Source organism: Choristoneura fumiferana, chromosome 4, assembly GCF_025370935.1.
Source record: "Choristoneura fumiferana chromosome 4, NRCan_CFum_1, whole genome shotgun sequence".
NCBI classification, from domain to species: Eukaryota; Metazoa; Arthropoda; class Insecta; order Lepidoptera; family Tortricidae; genus Choristoneura; species Choristoneura fumiferana.
In genome coordinates this window covers 19371378-19393681 of record NC_133475.1, presented here as the reverse complement: position 1 = coordinate 19393681, position 22304 = coordinate 19371378, and the positions used below count along the sequence as shown (strand labels likewise).

General features: G+C 37.5%; 2 protein-coding genes across 2 annotated transcripts in view; both read right to left on the bottom strand.

Moving 5' to 3' along the window:
* jar (Myosin heavy chain 95F jaguar) overlaps positions 1–20817 on the bottom strand; it is a 62194-nt gene extending 41377 nt beyond the window's left edge. Inside the window, exon 1 of the mRNA XM_074087198.1 lies at positions 20585–20817. The gene's annotated coding sequence lies outside the window, so the exon portion shown is untranslated. The remainder of the gene's footprint in view (positions 1–20584) is intronic.
* Positions 16638–17332, bottom strand: LOC141427100 (myophilin-like). The gene has a single exon (XM_074086332.1). The coding sequence runs from the start codon at positions 17263–17265 to the stop codon at positions 16702–16704; it is 564 nt and encodes a 187-aa protein (XP_073942433.1). The 5' UTR covers positions 17266–17332; the 3' UTR covers positions 16638–16701.
* Positions 20818–22304: the final 1487 nt, after the last annotated feature.

Below are 22304 nucleotides of genomic sequence, written 5' to 3'. Positions count from 1 at the left end.
GTTGCTTGAGCTAATACGGCTGAGCGCGGTAACGCGGCATATTATTATGGTGCACCGTATTTGACGTAACGCGAGTTAGTCATCGTCTTCAATGGCAAGGTAACTGATAACGAAACAGGTTTTAAGTTGGGCAAGCCATTTCGAGCAACGGTCGGCAACCGGTAAATATGGCTGCAACTGAGCTTGACCCGAGCCCGCGACTACACTGCAACGCAACGCAACGGTACATCAAGATTGCAAAGACCGTTCATACGGAACTGTAAGGTAATAAGACGATTAGTACTTCTGCACATTTATAAGATTTACGGGCAAATCAGCTTAGTGAACTCTGGCTTGATGTCATGGATTAAGCCATGAGCCTTTACGATTTCGTATTGCTTACACAGCTTAATAGCTTTTAGTGTAAATCAAGGCACAAATTCAGATTAATGTAGTTTAATAGACGCTTAGAATATACATACTCATCAAAATCTGAAACGCAATACGAAAAATCGTGTCTCTTACCCTTTTCGTCGTGAGAATAAACACAATTAACAAGTACAAACGAAATGGCGTGAGTTGGTCTGGAGTATTTTTAAACTAAGACATGGTAGCAAGAGCAAATAAGAACATGATTTAAAACCCAACAAGAGCAAGACAAAACTGTTCACATGCAAATCCGTCTAAACCAGTCCGCTAACTATAATAACAGATGCCGTTTGTAAACTGGTTAAGTTAATCAAATATTCGCTACACAAGGCTGCATGTGAATACTGTAGTTTGGTAGCAATTTTAATATAATACAATAGACTTGCGTGTCTGCTGCACTGATTAACCCACTCGTGCGTTATTATAGGATAGAATTACTTGAGGCATTGTTGAGGAGTACATATTAGTAACTGATTACTATTTTCTACCCGACTGGCAGAAAGCAAATTGATAGCTAACAGGCGATTAATAATTATAAATATAGAAATTCGAAACAAATGACCAAGTGAGAACTCTGTCGTCGCTATGCTATTTGTCATTGACAAAAAAAAAAAAAATAAGCTAGCGAGAACTACTTGAAGAAACAGGACCCTTTATCACAACAAGTTCTGTTAGATTCGATTAATCTTTGATATGCAGTTATCGCCTCGTCTACCATTAAAACTGCTTCCGTCGAACTCAAACGACTGTACCTCATTGTCATAAAGCAGTATTACAGAAACTATCGTTATTTATAAAACCCGCGAGTATAACAAAGCTGATGCTACCGATTCAAGATACACAGACAGATACACGAAACAACCGGACCGGCGACATGGAACGGATTTAGCATCCGCACACCGAAACGGGCAGGTTCCGTGCTTTTGCAAATGTTAATGCTTCACAATTAGTGTTTATATGTCAAGGGAAACCTGGCATTGTGAATTTATGATTGTGACTGGTTTTTGCAAATGAGATTGTGTCTATTTAAAACTTTGCAGGTTTTTAATACACGAATCCAATCAACGAAAGCAAACAAAATATGTGATAATCCGTAGCAAAAGGGTCCTTATGGCAGCCTGTCACTAGGACCCTTTTGCTACGGATTGACACATATGTTTTTTAAAACATTCCAGCAGAACCCTTTTAAAGGTTTCTCATCACAATTTTTAATTGAAGATGTTGTCACGCCTTTGACGCCGTACCTACATGCACTTTGCACGTCATGTTGAACTAATGTATCGAAACATTTGTCAACCACAATGACAAAATCCTGAAAAACATTTACAGGGGTAAAGTGTAGCACACAAATTCTGATCATTTTTATGGCACCATGTATTGTAATATTTGACAAAGTAAAACTAAAACATATACATATACAAATAGAGTTAGGTTGAGCTAAATCCACGGACTAAAACAAAAATATTTATGTTGGTATTACGGAATAAGCTGTGTGGGTGATACATAAGTTATTACACAATGCATTCAAAACAAGCAGTCAGTTTATATCGAGACAAGTTGGCGACAAATAACAACCCGACTTGAATCACAATCAACGCAAGTTATGGTTCCTTCCTACGACTATTAGCATAATGTCAATAGAAATGGCGGAAAAGGAATAGTTAACGGAAATGCACTACCTACTTATAGAAGCGATTGGCTTTCTCTGAGAACTTACACGTAATTGTAAGAGCACATAGATCATTGTTATACATACATGATTATTATAATCTGGTAAATTTCTTCAACAACAAAACTATATATTTACCACTGTAGATTCAAATTAATCTCTCGATGCTGATGCATCTCTGCTAATTCAGTATTCTATTCTATCCTACGCAACCAAGTACAACAGTCGTCTTCAAAACATCCACCATTTATAGATGTGTCGTCATATCAACGTCACGTCAATCATCCATCTATCCATCATTCGCGCATGAAGATGGATTAGTAAATTCTAAATTGTTATATTAAAGACAATTCACTACCTTAACCTTAGCTAAAATCAATGATTGATCATGATCAAGAACATGCGCAGTCGATTACAATTAGCGATGATTACAGATCAACCGATGAGGTCAAACTGCATTTATCAATAGCGCAGGTTAACGACTAAATCATCGCCGGGGCATCCAGGGCCATATCAATTGGAGCTGAGCTCCCCTTTGGATGGAACGAGTGACGTGTGAAACATGGTAATATAGTAAATTCACAGTCGCAGTTTTAAAAACGTGACTTAAATAGACGTTAATCGTAGGAGGAAAACTAGAAAAGAGGAAACTGACTCATTGAGATGCAAACGTATACAGAAATATTATGAACTAGCTGTTGCCCGCGGCTTCACTCGCGTTAAATTTGGGGTAACACAGATCATTTACTTTCTTTGGGTCTATGCCGCAGGAGGGCCTCCTAGATGGTGTTTTCTTTTTATAGTTAGGTATATTATGTTGTTTTTATTAATTTTGTTTCCTATCATATTATTGTATCTTGTGTTGTGTATAATCTTCTTTAATAAAAAAATTACTTTCTATGATCTTTATTATCGTATTTTAATTGATTTTCGGAGGATTATATTTGCAAATTTTTGAATTTAAAAATCAACCTAGATGATCATAATTCGTTAAACTTTGTACCCCTGTTTCACATCTTTAGGTCAGGGGTGTAATTTTAGAAAACCCACGTGCTTCTTTTGCCCGCGACTTCGTACCTACGCGGCATAGGATTGTTCCCGCGGGATAGGAATAAGTAAATTCAAGAGAAAACCACACTGTCCGCGATTGAATTGAAACAGGCTTCTATTATTTCTACTTCTTCTTCTTCTACTAATAGTTTTTTTTAAAATCCACTCTGTTTTTCCAAAGATTCCCCAAACAACCAAGAAGCAGACAAAAGTTAAATATAACGTTATGCGTGCCTACAAAATTTGAGGGTTGCCCTCGATTTCCCTGAGATTTCGTCATCAGATTCTGATTTGGTGACAATGGGACTACCTCAGGAGTAGATTTTATTTCGAATAAAAAATTATTAAAAAAATCGGTTCACAATTAAGCGAGAAATCGGTGAACAAACATAAATAAATATATATAACGGAATGCATAACCAACTCATTTTTTTGAAGTCTGTTAAAGAGCTTTTTGCAGCGTACGTGCAGTACTTATATACATTTGAATTTTGAAATTTTAGCTTTCTACTACCAGTAAAACGCAAAATCCTGTTTTTTTCCGTTCCCATAAGAATTTCGGGAAATGCTCTATTAATGCTCCCTTACACTCTCCAAGGAACATACTTGCCAAGTTTCAGCTATCTACGACCAGTAAAAAGAAAAATCCCGTTTTTCCCTGTTCTCGTGTGAATTTTGGACAGTCCTCTCTCAGTGCTCCTATACATTGCCGAATTTTAGCTTTCTACCAGTAAAACGAAAAGTCCCATTTTTTCCCTTTCCCGTGAGAATTTCGGCAAATTATCTCTTAATGGTTCCACAATAATACTAATGCTGTTTAATGTAAAATTGCAATAATACTAACGATAAACCCTGTTTTTTCCCGTTAACGTCAAAATTTTGGGAAATCCTTTTGTAGTGCTCCCCTACACTCCTCCCCAAGGAACCTAAATGCCAAATTTGAGTTTTCTACGATCAGTAAAACGAAAAATACCGTATTTTCCCGTTCCCGTTGGAATTTTGGAAAGTCCTTTCTTAACGCTCTTCTACAATCCCCAAGCAACCTACATGCCGAATTTCAGCTTTCTAGGACCATTAAAATGAAAGATCCTGTTTTTTCCCTTTCCCGTGGGAATTTCGGGAAATTATTTCTTAATGGTTCTCTTCACTTCCCAAGCAACTTACATGCCAAGTTGCAGCCTTCTGCGACCAGTAAAACGAAAAATCCCATTTTCCCGTTCCCGTCAGAACTTTGGGAAATCCTTTTGTAGTGTTCCCCTACACTCCTCAAGGAACCTATATACAAAATATTAGTTTTCTAGGACCAGTAAAATGAAAAATCGATCCCGCTAAACTGAATATAAATCCCGTTTTTTCCTTATCCCGGGGGAATTTCCCAAATTCCTTAAAACTGGTTTTTACTATTATAATCACCTACTTCTATGCCAAATTTGAAGAGTCTAGTAATTATAGTTCATAGAATTCAGTTAAACTGAATATATAAATCCCGTTTTTTCCTTATCCCTTGGGAATTTCCAAAAATCCTGAAATCGATGTTTTAATTACTGTAATACCTACTTGTGAATCAAATTTGAAGTCTAGTTATTACAGTTACTGAGATAGGGTCACTCGGAATCGAATGTATAAATCCCGTTTTTTCCCGTTACCGTTAGAATTTCCAAAAAATCCTTCCTTAGTGGATGCCTACATTGTATAAGGTATCTATGTGCAAAATTTCAAGTCTCTAGGTCCAGTGGTTTGGGCTGTGCGTTGAAATATCAACGATTGATTTTCGATTGACTTTGTCACCACATTACCCCTTTCAGGGGTTGAATTCTCAAAAAACCTGAAACACGAGTTTACTTATTTGTTGTTAAGAATACTCCTGTGAAGTTTCGAATAAAATAGTCTAACTAATCTTGTTTCCCCATACTAACTTTGGACCCCCATTTCACCCCCTTAGAGGGTGAATTTTAAAAAATCCTTTCTTAGTGCACCCCTAGACCATAAAAGGAACCTACGTGCTAAAATTTGAAATCCCTAGAACCAGCGGTTTGGCCTGTGCGTTGATACATCAGTCAATCACTTTTGCCTTTTATATATATAGATTGTTGATTGTATGATGTTGGTAAAGTCCACGATTGTATGAAAAGTGACAGATAACTGCCTAATCCAAATCTACTATTACAAATCTGTATAAATAAAAATGAATCGTAAAATGTGTTGCTAAGCGCAAAACTCGGGAACGGCTGGACCGATTTCACTAATTATTTTTTAGTTGTGTTCGTTATTGTCAGGAGGTTTTTATGGAAGAAAATTTAGAAAAATTACAACGGGCGCGAAGCCGCGGGAAACAGCTAGTATTCCAATAAAGATTAGAACGCAAAAGTAGCAGTAATAATACTTTCAGGAGCTATGTTTGACTAAATTCATCATATAACGTCTTAAACTTTCGTGATTTTCACTCATAGTCAAAATGCCACGCACAGGACTTATCACGCTAACAGACACGAGTAATATTTACCTCGACGTTTCGGCAACATTACAGTGGTCGTGTTCACGAGTAAGTGTGAATCTTGAATTCATCATCAAGATAGTCCTAGATTAGATACTTTATGTCAAACGAACAGTTTCTGTCAACACATCTTCTTGCTTGCTAATAGATCAGTTAAGCTGTGTTCCGACAACGTCCGGTCAGTTCTGATCACTTCCGTAAACTTTTAACATATCCATCCTATCTCAGGTGGTTTTGTCATAACAATTTTCTTGCAACAAATCTAACTTTATAGGCAAAAGTATCACTGCTCTAGCTCAAGTTGTTGTCAGAAAGACTTCCCTGCAAAAAGTCCGACCTGAGTTGGCTTGTTAATCGATCATAATGCCAGAACTAAATTTTAACTGACTAATTGCTAATTCAAATACCTATGTGCCCTATTTGGTCAAGGGGTCTGATGATTCTTTATACTGACTGAACTGGACTGATGAAAATTAATGAGGTCGAGAGAAGATTTAGTTTAAGTAAAGGTGAACTGGGAAAAGTAGAAAATGTCTCGTGACAAGTAACAGAAGTTATGTCAGGAAAGACAATACAATTACAGCTGGCCCACTTATTTCCAAGTGCACAATGCGTATTATGTAGTTTGATTTAATTCGAGTTCACTTACACTGCGCTCCAATCCGAAACAATGTTACTTTCAAAATTGAAAACAATGACGGTTGCAAACCACGAGATATATTTCGTGACGTAACGGCACATGCATAAATAAGAAATATTTGAAACACTAATACTTTACACGCTACAGCAGTTTAATTGCAGGAAGTTGAGGTACTTTTGCGTTCGTTCATACCATTAATTACGGCGAGATGTAGGTCATTAACACTGTAGCAAACCAAATGATCTACTTTCCCCCGAACTTTTGGAGTAACGGGATATTTGTTTGCATATTCATCTGCATCGGAGGTAGACTGGTGCTGTGCTGACATGCCGAGTAGCGTTTATGCTAATTCGCATACTAATGAAGCCCTTCTTTAAGCTAAGGATTACATTTCACACGGTTGAGTTATAACAATGTACAAACATCACTTCTATTTGTTCTTTCAATCAGATAAAGCGATTTCCGCTGTGGTTTTTTTACTTTCAAAAAAAATATTCGCTATCATATCGATCAGTTATAGTCAGTATTTAATTTACTTGGGTACTCTAAATTAAGTTAGGTTTTCACCTTAGAATGCAATTCTGCTCCACTCATGGACTGGACACTCACAACATTAATTAATTGCTTGCCGTTAAGATAGCCCCATGTGCCCGTAATTTCACCATTTATATCTAAACATCTACATTTTGCTTTTGATTTTAGCAAACCACTTCAACTTTTAAAGCGAGATGGGCTAGTATCATCCTAAGGTTCAATGAAATCACGTATTTAATAACCGTTGTCGTAATTTCCAACGTGCAAGTGTCGCGGACGTCATCCCGTTAAGCCTCATTTGGATACGAGAAATTTTGTCGGTCGTACGTAGTACATTGCCATCGATTATTGATTGCTAATAAAGCCATAGCTTCGCGGCCCCGCAATGTAACTAAACTAGCAGGAAACTCACCGTCAAAATGAGGTTTTAATACTTTTAATCTCGGAGTAACGGAGCGCGGCCAGCGGACCGCGGGAAGCCTTGCAACGACGATCGATATCTTGTTACTTGGGAATCGAGATTGAATAACTTTCGAAAAATTATACTATGCCCTTTTTTAGGGTTCCGTACCTCAAAAGGAAAAAACGGAACCCTTATAGGATCACTTTTTGTCCGTCTGTCTGTCAAGACCCTTTTTCTCGGGAACGCGTGGAGGTATCTAGCTGAAATTTATATCAAATACTGAGGTCCACTGTCCCTTGGAGCTGTGAAAAAATCAAACTTCTAAGGCAACGGCAAATTTCAATCAAATCCTACAGGGTACTTCCCGTGAACTCAGAATCTTGAAATTTGGTATGAATGAAGGTAGCTATTATAACACAACTAGAAAAGTCTGAAACTCTTGATTTTTTTATGACTGTGTAAATATCAATGACCAATATAATCTGACCCCACACTGCATATATTTTGCTTAAGAGTAGGGCTCTGCATACACTGGATGTATTAAATCACTCGGAAAAAGCGAGAAATATCTTCAAGACCCGATTCCCGTTTACTTACATACTTGTAAATGTGTACGGAACCCTCGGTGCGCGAGTCCGACTCGCACTTGCCCGGTTTTGTCATTTGTTTCTTGATAAAATGAGACGGATAAAACTCATTTTATTTGCCCTTTCGCAAGCAAAGCTTATCTTACTACATGAATCGGCGGATAACATGCCAAGCTCTCCTATCATTGTCAGTGCCCCGTCACTCCAATCAAGACCCTGCTGTAATTACTCTATTCTCATCGCAAATTGTCACTCAATAATCTCAATTTCTCAATATACCTACTCTGTGTATGTGAGAGAGAGAAGAGAGAGAGAGAGGAATAAAAAAATAACCTCGAATAGTATAAAGTGGCCCCCACTCAGCATAATGTAAAGTAACTGCCACCAACACCGCTGGCGGTGAAGTGCTATTAGGTAAAGAACAACCCAACTGCCAACCGCGAGTGCGAAACTTGTTATCTACCGTTTACTGCGACAAAGCAGGGTATGGCTACTATTGAGGAAACCGAACTGTACAACGGATACATAAAGTTATGATTTTAAAAAGAAACGCGATTTTGTATGACTTCTTATTTCTTAAGTGTACAAGACATAGATACAGCATCCCGGGTCCAAAGAATCAGGGTGTTCCAGCGAGTTCAGTTTGATTCTCCGATCTCCCAAGCTACAATAACGAGGACCTTACAAATCCCGGTGCCTCAGACCGCGAAGATTTTCCTACTCGAAGTAATAGCTGTTTAAGAACTAACTTCTCTTAAAAACTTAAGTAACAACTTAACGCTCGTGTAATAGAAGCATTATGTGCTAAGACAGCTTAATCGTCGTTTCCATTGCGCAATCTAACATGCTTGCAAATCTCAAGTGACGTTACAGACGCTATTTGCCGAGACATCACAACTTTCTAAGTTATAGGTTATTTCATTATGCTATATCGCTACATCATGGTCTTAAAAAAGCTTAGATTTAAAACGATTCGCCTGACATTTGAAGCGAGAACAGAATGATAGTTCGAAAATTGTAATAACGAACTTTCACCGAAAAATGTGATTTAAAGTTCGCAATAACCATAATCGTTATAGAATTAAACCGATAATTAACATTCAATTTGATTATGTCTAAGATGAGATCGACGACGACTTGGTTAAGATCGCGGGATCGCGGTGGATGCGGAAAGCACAAGACCGGTCTGAGTGGAGAGCCTTGGGGGAGGCCTATGTCCAGCAGTGGACGTCTTTCGGCTGACATGATGATGATGATGATGAAGATGAGATCACGGTGGCATGAATGCCTGACATGACTTATGCGCTAAAATTTAAAGATGTGTTAAATTATGAAATTTATGAATATTTACTTAATTTTTAAGAGGTAACAATCAGTGAAAAAATATTAAAGACAAAGGTAACCACAAACCGGATTTTGCGAGACAGCATATCATTTCTAAATACGTACGAGTATAATGGTAATGAAATGACGTCTGAAATGAACTCTACAATTTGTTAGTAATTACAAAGTAGGTACATTATCATAAAACAAGCAACTAAATATAGACACAACTAAATCATAATTGCTGCAAAATGAGTATGATATCAAAATGATCTAATCTAACAAGGATCATCATTTTATTGGAGCATAATATACATCTCACTAGATGGACACGAGTAGCGCATAATCGGTCAATGTGGCGTTCTTTGGCGGAAGCATGCCCAGCAGTGGACATATTTCGGCTGACGAAGATGAATGATGAATGAATGCAATAGGTAGTCAAACCTTTTACCTTACCTACAGGGTTAGAATCTAACATCTGGTAGCGTGGTGAACGGTTGTTTTGCTCTGACGATGAACTCTGGTCTAGTTTACCACAAGAGAGAGAAATCTCTCTCCAGGCGGATGTTACAGTACGATTACTTGGAGTTAACACTTGACAGATGGGCGTGCCTTCAGTCAATTTTCAACTTTGACGTCATACAAAATATAAAGCCATTTTTGGTATACCGCTACCCACGTTTACAGATTATGTAAAAACTATTTTATTTGTATGACGTCAAAGTTGAAAATTGACTGAGGGCACGCCCATCTGTCAAGTGTTAACTCCAAGTAATCGTACTGTATGCGAAGAAACGAAAGAAATAGGGTGGGTGGTGATGGTTGGATTTATGTGATTTGTGTGTTCGTAGTCTAGGCCAAGGAGCTGCATAAACACACATCGTCGTTATCGTAAGGTGTCGCGGTGGAGCAAAGTAATTATTTATAATTATTTTACCTTCATCATCATCATCATCAGCCAGAAGACGCCCACTGCTGAACAAAGGCCTCCCCCTTAGAACGCCACAATGAACGACAACTCGCCACTTGCATCCACCGGTTACACGCAATTCTCACGATGTCGTCAGTCCACCTAGTGGGAGGCCTGCCAACGCTTCGTCTTCCGGTTCGCGGTCGCCACTCGAGAACTTTTCTCCCCCAACGGTTATCTGTTCTTCGAGCGTTGTGGCCCGCCCATTGCCACTTCTACTTGCATATTTTTACGGCTATATCGGTGACTATAATTTCGGTATTCCGGATTCTATATCGCGCAAAGAAACTCCAAGCATAGCTCTCTTCATAGCTCGTTGCGTGACTCTGAGCCTGTCCAAGAGGCCAACAGTCAAGGGCCACGTCTCAGAGCCATAAGTCATCACTGTCAACACACACTGATGGAAGACTCTAGTCTTCAGGCACTGCGGAAAAGAAGACATTACGAAGTTTCCCGAACGCCGCCCATCCGAGTTGGATTCTTCGGGCGACCTCTTTGTCGAAGTTAGATCTGCCCAATTGGACAATCTGTCCAAGGTAAATATAGTGGTCAACAACTTCGAGTTTAATTTTACCTTAACTCTATCTAAAGTAGTGTAAACAACAATTGGCTAAGTAAAGTTTTTGAGAAGTGCTAAATATATTTTTCTTCGGTAGTCGACGTCTTAATAATCGAGGAACTGCAGCTCTTTTATTTTTATTTCCTCTTATTAATTAGAAATCTTTTTTTAAGTGGTCGATATGACGTTTGTGAGATTGAAATGGCAGACCCGTTGAGGGCTCAGTACTTAGTAGAAACATTAAAAAAAAAACGAAGTCAACTGTCACTGCTGTCACTGTCAAGTAGAATCTAACCTAAAACCATTTATTTGCTTTGCGATTTGGTGCGATCAGTGTGTTTTTTGTTTGGATATTTTTTACGACCTCAGCCCAAACTCTGGACTTTTGAATTTGCCACATCTCTCCACGACCTTTGTACGATAATTTGACCACGATTGGATATTTTCGACGACTATTTTGGCTCTGTTTCTTAGACAACGTTATCTTGCATTCTCGCCACCCTTGGCTTGACATTTGGACTGCCTTATGAGTAAATTCGAATCACAGTATCCCTACAATGGATTCAGACGACTCCGATAGTATTCGAGTTGAAATGGAGCATTACATAAATGTTCTCCAATGCTTTGTACTTTCGTCTACGAAATACAGACGAGATTTTCCGAATTCGGCGTATTTATGCATCCTAGTCTTACAAGCGACTTGGTGCAAGTCACCTTCATCTTCCACTGCAAGTTGCTCATCAACAACATCATTATACGAACCCTCTAGCCCTTCAACATCAAACAGCAAAGGAGAACATAACAGAAGGAAGAGATATCGTGTTTTTTTACCAAAACAATAAAAAGGACATGGTCTCAGTAAGAGTCATGCAATACATTAAAATATTTAATTGCATGTTGCACAAATGGGTTTATATTCTTTATTTCAGTGATTGAAGGAAGAGTTTCTGCTAAATCATTTACAGAATGAAGTGGCTTTATGTGGCTACTAAAAAGGGGGTGATTCAATCTAAAGTCATAGCGAGCTTGAGGATACATGTGAAATGCGTGATTTGAAGATTAAAAGAATCCGTATTTTTGAAGCCTCTCTGTTATTAACCATAACCACATAAAATTATGTAGACAAAGCTGTCTTATTGCATGTGTTTTAGATAGTTTTAGTTAATTTGCAGAGTAATATAATAAAAATGCAATAATTTATATTGTTTTTATTTCATAAATACACAAATTATCATAAAAACATTTAGCATAAACATATGTCTCAAAAGACCCGATTTATTGGAACATGTATATAATATTCCTGGCAAAGGGTTATTTAAAAACAAGTCGTATTTTTATTACATTAAAATACAAGACAACATTACTATGAAATACAACAACAACATTACTAAGAAATACAAGGAAATATAATACAAATATTATAGGTCACTTTGTGTTAAACCGGGTTTTTAGTTTACTTTTGCATCAATAGATGTCACTATCTCGTCTCAAGGAAAAGCTGAATCACACTGTTAAGATTTTTATATAAAAGGGCTGTCATCATATTAAGCTTTTCATTTCCTAAGCAACCGTGGTTTGATTAACTTGTGTGTTATACGTGTAAACAATATGCGTAATATGATCATAAGTTATAACAAAACCGTGGTGATTTACTTGTATTTTTAGTACTTGTACTTGTGACAGTGACCCTAGATTGTATCGTTTGTTCTACCAGGTGAACTGGATGTGTGTATATATACTATCTTTTGCCCGCGGCTTCGCCCGCGTGGAATTCGGTTATCGCGCGCTGTTACTCGGAACTGTTTATTTTTCCGGGATAAAAAGTAGCCTATGTCACTCTGTGGCCCATAAACAATCTCTATGCCAAAAATCACGTCGATCTGTTGCTCCGTTGCGACGTGAAAGACGGAGAAACATACTAACACACACACTTTCGCATTTATAATATTAGTATGGATATATATGGTAATCAACTGTTTTATTTTGTCTGACTCTAATACATACATGATTGGGAATCGAACCTGATCAAAATCTCTGTAAGCAAGGTTACAAATTCTGCACATTTTTTCGTTATTTTTGATGATGAGAATCATAAGTGAAAAGAAACATATTTTACAAGATTTTATTCGACTTGCAATGTATGAGTATGTATGTATTATGTTTATAAACCAAAATGAGAATACAAATTTAAAGTACCGTTAGCTTATCACAGCAGTACTTATACTGATTACAGATTAGATGACAATGCATTATAGTATAGTCAACAAAAAGTATTGTGAGGAAAAATAAAAACTTACACAAATAAAAACCAAAAATTATATTTTTAAGAAAAAAATTTGCTGACTGTACTTTTTCTCGACTGTACTTGTATTGTCAACTAAAAATACATTTCTGTATTAAGATATCATCATGTTCAAAATTACATTTCCGTGCTAAATCTAAGGTCTATTCTATTCTCTTCCATTAACCATTGAGGAGTTCCGTGATACTTCTATGCCTCTTTTTTATGGAAAAATGCATGTCCTTGGAAAAAACAGGTTATGCTCCTTCACTGGCTTTTTTTGCAACCAAAATAAAAACACCAACATGTGTTTACATCCACCTGAAAAAAAGATCAAAATTATTATAAATCCTTACTTATATTTAATATTATAAACGTGAAAGGAACTCTGTCTGTCTGACTGTTAACTTTTCATGCTTTAACCGCTGAACTGATTTAGCCGAAATTCATTATGGAGGTAGTTGGAGTCCCGAGGAAGAACATAGGCTACTTTTTATCTCACAGTTTTATCCCGAAAAAATACAGAGTACTTGCGGGAAAGCGATAAGCGAATTCTTCATAGACAGAGTCGCGGGGCAACAGCTAATTATAATATAATGTTTCACTAACCACAGAAATTTTACTCTATCATAATATTTACCAGCCAATGCTGAACAACATCAGCTGTCGCATCAATCACATTGTCAGTTGATATCTAAGTAAATGGTCACAATATAGGGTAATATGTTTTTGTTATTCTGTGCTCTCATACAACTTTGGTCCAGCAACATATTCAACTTTTGATGCCCTAAAATGTAATGTAAAAAAATAGACAAGAAACTGTATTGATATAATTTTGTACTTACGTTCATCCATTTTACCGCTACGGACAAGAGTGCTTTATTGATTTCGGCAACATTGTATACTTATCACTGGTGTCAAAATATTCTAGACTCATAGCCATGTGTGGCAAGTTCCTTGAATCTGCTCGCACAAATTCACTCATTTCGTATTGAAAGGTGAAGCCGCTAAAATAGAAAATACGGTCCAAAAGTCAAGCCAAGTGTCGTCGAGAATACAAGATAGCGTTGTCGAAGAAGCAGAGCCGAAATAGTCGTCGAAACTATACAATCGTGGTCCAATTATCATGCAAAGGTCGTGGAGAAATGCGGCAAATTTTAAAGTACTGAGTTTGTGCTGAGAGGTTTTTAAACATTATCCAAAAAACACATTGATGGCACCAAATCGCAAAGTAAATAAAACGGTTTAGGTTAGATTCTACTTGACAGTGACAGCAGTGACAGTTGACTTCGCTTTTTTTTTACTGTTTCTACTAAGTACTGAGCCCTCAACGGGTCTGCCATTTCAATCTCACAAACGTCATATCGACCACTTAAAAAATATTTCTAATTAATAAGAGGAAAAAAAAAAAGAGCTGCAGTTTCTCGATTATTAAGACGTCGACTATCGAAGAAAATATATTTTAGCACCTCTTTAAAAAACTTTACTTAGCCAATTCCCCTTAACGAAAGCACTATGTTCACATAGAACTCCTAATTATGTATCAACAAATTACGACAGCATGTCCCATAGACACCGGCTGGGAATATCCGTGCTTCCGCTGCCCGCCGACGCGTGACCATAACTTCCGGACCGGGGTGCTGACACGAAATGGCCGTGACGGTATAAATTTATGTTTTGTTTATGTGGATGACGTCATACAAGCCAGACATGTTCTCTAACACTTTTATGACTTAATTTACACATTGTTAATTTAAAAAGAACCGACTTGAAGATATTTCTCGCTTTTTCCGAGCGATTAAGCAAAATATACGCAGTGTGGGGTCAGATTATATTGGTCATTGATAATTACAGACAGACATAAAAAATCAAGATTTTTCAGACTTTTTCTAGTTCGTTGTGTTATAATAGCTACCTTCATACCAAATTTCAAGATTCTGAGTTCACGGGAAGTAAGTACCCTGTAGGTTTTGATTCCCTTGCAAGTTTCGAAAATTTACAGCATAAACGGCTGCATTTTTTAATTGCGTTGGCTTAGGAGTTTGATTTTATCACAGCTCCGAGGGACAGTAGACCTCAGTATTTGATACAAATTTCAGCTTGATACCTCCACGCGTTCCCGAGAAAAAGGGTCTTGACAGACAGACAGACAGACGGACAAAAAGTGATCCTAAAAAGGTACTAAAGTGTAAAGACGTCTTTATTTATGACTATAGCTTTTGCCCGCGATTTCTCTGCCAAGAATTGGTTTATACGCTACCCCACGGGAGCAATGCAAATTTCTGGGATAAAAATATCCTATGTCCTTTCCAGGGTCTCGAACTAAATATGTAAACTATAGTAACTTGGTAGTGTTATAGATAAACGTGCCTGGCTGTACCAAATACATACTTCAGTGCAAGTAATCTCCCTAGCAGCGGTTAGATCAATATTTAGGGTGACGTAGCGAATGACGGCAGCAAGCTCCCCTTGTCATTTCCAAAGGTGATGGTCACAGTTAATGGGCATGCTATCGTGTTCCCGCATACAACGCTGCACACCTTTGTTCCAGGTGTCAGACGTTATCTATTAACATTTCTTGATAAAGCTGGCCGGAACACTGTACGTAAAACGGGGCGGGGTAGCTTTGATAGTTTTGAAATTGGTATGATATCGATTTTCTATATTAGGTGGGTTTGAGTAGGTTATCGAAAAGAAAATCAATGAAGAGGAGAATGGGGATAAGCCAGAAATAGGTTTTTTATCGGTACCCACTCTTGCAAAACATCATGTTCTGATGATAAATTAGGTATAGTATTTTCGTACCCCTGAAAATAAACACACACAATTACTTTCGCATTGATAATGTTATTAGGTCTGACTGAAGAATGTCACCTGATAGTACCTCAAAGTACAGTCAACAAGCTTCGTTTAAGTTCCCTGTTGTTATAATATTAATGGTACAGGAGTTATCATCTAGGGGTCCTAGTGCTAAGACTACGAGTAAAGCAAAGATATAATTAGGCCCACCAAGGTCCATTGTAACTGACAAGGTGCATTCTCACCTAAAAGATACTAACTTCAAATGGTATTCAAGATCTTTTAATAGTCCATTGTGCACTACTCGATCTATTACTTGCGATGTGGTTACACAGATTATTCTGAAGTGTCTGACCTCGTTTTAGAAAAGGATCTTAGATAGTGTCGGTTAGAATATAGGTAAAGTAATTGAATACAATGCAATAAAGTCGTTCATTATCAATCTTTATCAATATCGAGTACCCGAGTAAATCGCTTGGGATTATTAGTAATGTACTTTACAATTAATTGGTGGCAAGGTAACCCTGCTTTAATTACTTATACAGTGTTACAAAAATATTTTAGTAAAACTAAAGAGAAAACAACATAGCAGTCTGGTTACAATCTTAGTTAATATCTCAGGAATGGCATAGGACAAGAATCAGTCGCTAAAATAGGCTATGCGAATTCAGGTTGACTGATACAACCATAACATAAAGCCCTAATAGGGTTGACCCCAATATTGTCCTTAAAGAAGATTTTTTAATGTTGTATTTATGTGATAATAGCCACATCGGACATAGAATTATCAAATATGTTGATTTTCCTGCAACTGCACTGAAATATTTAGCAGGTAGGTAGCCTTATCTAATCAGCGATTGTTACGCATTCCTACAATATTTATAACCTAATGGGCGCACCTATTGATGAAATAAAACATATTTTTACAAAAGTAATATAAAACATCTTTTATTTGACGGGATACATGTAATAGGAACCAGATTTTCACATTTGTCGCCTGCCGCCGAAGGAGATGCCGGTCTGCTGGCCTTTGTTGGTGCCGTATTGCAGAGAGATGACGTGCTGCCCAGCATTCAGTTGCTCTTCAGTGAACTGCCTAACATTCTTATCGGCTTCCTTCGGCCCTATGGAAGGCTTGCCGTAGTTCCCAGCCTTCCTTCCGAGAGACTGCAAGCAGATCACGACAGAGTACAGGTTCTGCCGCTCCCACAGGTCGATAGTCTGGAAAGTTTCCTGGGGAGGGACTCCCAGCTTTTTCGCCGCCTCGAGGAAAGCGTTAATGTTCTCCATGCACTTGAAAGCCATGGTGGACTGGTTGATCTTTTTGACTGAGCCCTCCTGGATGGCGTTAACTAACTTACAGAGGAGGGTGCCGTCTCGGAGAACATTGTACAGGTTGTCGACGTTTCCTGAGGTGTCGGCGGGTTCTCCGGTGAGGAGCTTTATCCACTGGAGCGTCTCGGCGGCTATGTCGTCGCTATACTTGCTGTTGATCCTGGCCTGCGCCTCGGCGTTGATGCCAGCTTTCCCGGCGCGGTATTCAGCCATGATGTGTTGTTAGCTTTGCAGACACGTATCCACTGAACCTCCTTATGATAAGCGTCTCGGTATCGGCTCCACGATATTGATAACTATTATCATTTGTTTTACGAATTCCCAGTCGGTTTATAACTGCGGCATTGCCGATAAGTGTTTTAATGATGTTTGTTGGTAAGTACATGATCGATAGGTGCTAAACTGTCGATAAGCGGAATAAGGTCTGCAGGGCTACTACGAAACACGAAACTCGAAGTTCGTGTAGTGCGGTCCCTCTGACACTTATACTATTTAGTACGAGAGCGAGAGGAACCGCAAGACACGAACTTTGAGTTTCGAGTTTCGTAGTAGCCCTGCTGGCCGGAGTAACGACTTGATCATCTAAGTACCTAAAGGTATCCGCCCACTACACTGCATATATGTTGTAATACAGCCGCCATCATAAATATCGGAGTTTAGGCGCTCAAAAAGGTCTGAAGACGCACTTACGAGATTGACATTTACGGCCTAGTTCCGGATATTTTAAGCACTTTTCTGTCCCGATATTTACGATGCTGACAATACCAGAACCTTCACCTTTAGTGTGCACTACCTATGGTTCCTCCACACAGCACCACCAGTACGTATTAGGTCGCCCGTCAGTCACAGACCAAACATGATAATGCAAGGTATAGAGTCAGGATTCGCGATTACCAGAGCGATGCTTTCGCGCACCTTTGTACACTAACTTACACTTCCAGTCGCCAGGACGGGGTACAGTCGCGGTCTAGGGAAACCTCCCAAAAACATACATGTGAGCTCTTATGATTGTGGTATACTCGTTGACCTAGCGTTTCCTTCGCATCGCTCCACCAAATTATTCCCTGAATATTACTATGATAATATGTGCGTTTCTGATGCTGACTTTGTGAAACTACCCCTAGTGTGGTCCAGCCTCTCCCAAAAAACAATCCTGGATCAGCCACTGAGGGGGAACTTACGCTGAGTTAACCCATGGATCCTATAGGAGTCTCAACGTAGTACATACCTAAATGGGTATGAAGCCGTGGGTTTACACAGTTGTGTTGGGCGGGACTATACACAAGACCTTAAAATTGGCATATGTCAGTAGTTTCTTTACAAAAAGTGCTGCACTATCCACCCACATTAATAGGACATCTTAAAAGGCACTTGTAGAAGTAGAAAACAGCTGTCCCGAGACGTTTTTTTCATCAATATCAAGATAACTTTCAATTTATCAACGCACTTCCAACAACCTTATCGCATGATAAATAATCTCGCAGGAAAAAAATCGCACAAATCAAGATTAACTTTATTAGTTTTGAGCAAAATATATATATATCCATTAATAAAATGTTCCAAGTATTCACAGAATTATCTAGAATAATATTGATTCGATAGTCACATACACATTACCTACCCTACTCACAGACGGTAATCATCCTGCGTATTCTGATATAATTTGATAAAACCATTGCTATCATCATTCATACCTTGATTTGAATATAGGTATTGAAATGATTTTCAAATGACCGAGTCATCTAATGAAGGAGGTAAAGTTAGTGGTTACTAAGGCAATAAAAAACATAGAGTGAGACATATTTGATACACAGAAAAATATACACAAGAATTTTGTCTGGAGGCATGGCAGTTGATAGAAACTGTTCCAAATTTGATTTGATGTTAGCATCGCATTCTTGATAGTGTCTAAGATAATGTTCCAATGGTTTACAATGTATGTAAACTTTACAGTCTAAGTGATGTTAATTAGATTGATGTTTTTGACTCGTGCTTGAATTCATTATAAAAATCTAAATATTTTACAACACACTTTAAAATACCTACAGGATCAGAGGCATAGTAGTAGGCATATAAACTAGGCCCCCAAATAAAATATTTAAAATTGTTTGTTCTGTATTCATCATGTTCCGAATTCGACATACTCCAGATTTGTCTTTTTTAGTTTGTAAGTCAGTCAGTCCGAAGGGCCCCCTGAGCTTGGGGGCCCGGGGCACTGCCCTGTCTAGCCCTCGGGTAGCTATGCCACTACACAGGATACAAAGTATATATATTATTATGTAAAAAACTTGCCTAATTTTAGAGATTATGACACTTTAATTCTGTCGGTCCAAACAATGGGCAGAACAAAGCATTTGCTATCTTAATTTACCATGATAATATAAAGATAATAAAGATATAATCAAGACTCAATGGATAATGGAGCATTTTCTTTATGCACTTATTGGTAATAGTCAGCAATTGAGTTTTATTAGTGTAATTAATAGAATATAGATAGTACCTATTGTTTCAGATAAAGAAGGCAAAAAGTCATACCAATTCTGAAGTGAAAAATATCAAACCTCAGTAATTTATTAGGTCATCTTGAATTAAGGTTCTTGCCTAGAGCAAGAGGGAGAGAGAGGATTGGGGGAGTTATGTAGGAACAGCTGATCCTGACTTGGGGTCAGAGCATAATAATAAGACGGTAATATGCAGGAAGAATGCAAGAAAGTTATTTCCAAAGCAACATTCCTTAAGCAATTTTTAAGTTATAACACAAATTTAAAGAAACCTGTATAAGAGTCCTCTTTTAACTGTGCATAGAGCACACATAAAGAAAATCATCATTACTTTTTAAAAAGCTTGTAACTCAACATCAATAACTTATCTAAGTGAACTTTAGGTACATAATTTTAAGGGTCAATTTTGTTGAAGTATTGATTTAAGATAAAAGATTTTTTCAAAGTAGTGACGAAATATTTTCAAGTATGCTACAGTGACTTTGTTCAAAGATTAAAAGAAACTTAGTATTTAAAATTTATTTTGTTAAACTAATTTGCGTTTATTAAATTGTAATTGTAATATTAAGAGTAATGATATTACTCTTATAAATACCCTTAACCTAATTAACAACGGATTATAGTTGTATGTGACAACATTCTAAACACTGAGAATATGGCAAAAATATATCCAAAAGTAATTTATGTACCTAGTTTGAAATTACCAAGTCACCTAAAACTATGTTGTGTCCCATGACTCACGCGAGCACTAGCACATTATCTTCCATTACTGAGATAATCAATATTATAATATCGTGAAATATGCACACTTGTACAAGTTACGCACACTTTTTATGAATCTAATTTGTTTGCGATTAAATAAAACTTACCTACTAGTGACTTATCGGAGAAAAAATCTTGCTAGAATACCTAGATTATTTCCTTACCTAAGTAGATTCTTCTAAGATTCGACTGATTGGACAATAACCGATAAGAATTCCATGAAACAAAAGTAAAAAAAAGACAAGTTAAAAACTTTTATCTTTACTCACCAAGGCTTAGTACGGGATTATTACCACTTATCACAAAGCAGGAACGAGTTAATATTGAATATCCATTTGTAAAATTTCACTAACACAACACAATCACAAGTTAACTTTTTATTTGAAGTAGTATAGTCGACCGCGCGAGGCAACAAAAATTGTTGACACAAGTCACAACGAGCGGAGTACGCGGCACAGCGCGGCCGATTCGTTTAGAAACGTGTTCTCCTCTCCCGTTCTCCCACTTCCACGACCCCTCCTCGTGACAGTTTGAAAGTTGAAAGTGACAGTTCGGAGCATAGCCGTGATTGGCTGATTGGAAAACAAGGTTGTAGATAGTCTACATTTAAACCATTATCGACATTTTATCGATACATGGTTTCTTATCGATACAATGTTATTTCATTTTGTATTAGCTTTCATTTAAATAATCAAAACCGGGTGCAACCTTATCTGTTTTAAGCAAGTCAGGGAGTTGTTCATTTCTCATCACGGAGAAGTCGTACGGTTTAAAAATAGTTACATAGTTTTATTTCGACTATTTAATGTAGTAAAATCAGCGAAGAATAATGCCTCTTAGTTATCATACAATTCGCCAGGTCCAGTGTCAGCCTCTACTCCAGCTCACAACAGCCAGACGAAATTTGATCAACAATTTTCGAGTATTCCGCCAAATGATCTTGGATCTAGTATTGGGTTATTTATTTTATTACTATTTTGTCTTTAGAAAACACCGCGTCATTGTTCTTAAAAAATATTATTATCGATGTCGATTGAATGTTACGGTAGGGCAAACCTATTCAGTGACGTTTTTATTTCGTTCGGAAACAGTTGATCGAAAAAAAGACTCCTTTATTTTCAGCCAACATTATCTATTTCCTTGACATTATTTTATGATATTACATTAAAACAAAATTGAAGGCGCTTGGAGCAAAAGTCTACCAAAGAAAAATGTTTTTCTTACTTAGAGATTTCTTTCAAGATATAGTTTGGCAGATGAGCAGCATACCTATTCGAAGATTTTTTGTACCGGATGAAAGTAGAAACGCCTAAAAATTTTATTTTTTAATTCTCATAGAATTTCCGATCATTGCTCTTAAATTGACAACTATTTAATTTTGTCAGGCGCTTCCAACAATTATTTTTAATTGCTCAATCCCTTAGATCAGGGATGGGGAAACAGCGGCCCGCGGGTCAAGTCCGCCCGCGACATGATCGGCCCGCGATCAAAACCCATCATCTAAGTTAAATCAGCCCGCGATAACTAATATTCAAAAATTTCTAATAATATATATCTGTGAGCAAATGGGGAAAAACGCGAATGGGAAGCGAACGGGAATTTAAATATAGGGGAAAAAAAATATTGGGTAATTGATCTATACAGTCGTATTTGTCTTCAATGAATCTTCGCAAAAACAAATTAAGGAACAGGATATCCTGACGATTATCTCGAGTGTATTTTCAGAGTTACTTCAAGTAACTTGGAACCATTTCATCTTTCACACCTACTCAACACATTAAAACAATAAATTTATTATAGACTAGCTATTGCCCGCGGCTTCGCTCGCGTTAAATTTGGGGTAACATAGATTTACTTTCTACGATGCTTATTTTCCTGTTTTGATTGATTTTTCGGAGGATTATGTGGCAGTCGTTGTTTTAGACAGATGGTGCAAATTATTGGAATTCAAAAATCGACCCAAATAATCATAATTCATACAAACTTTGA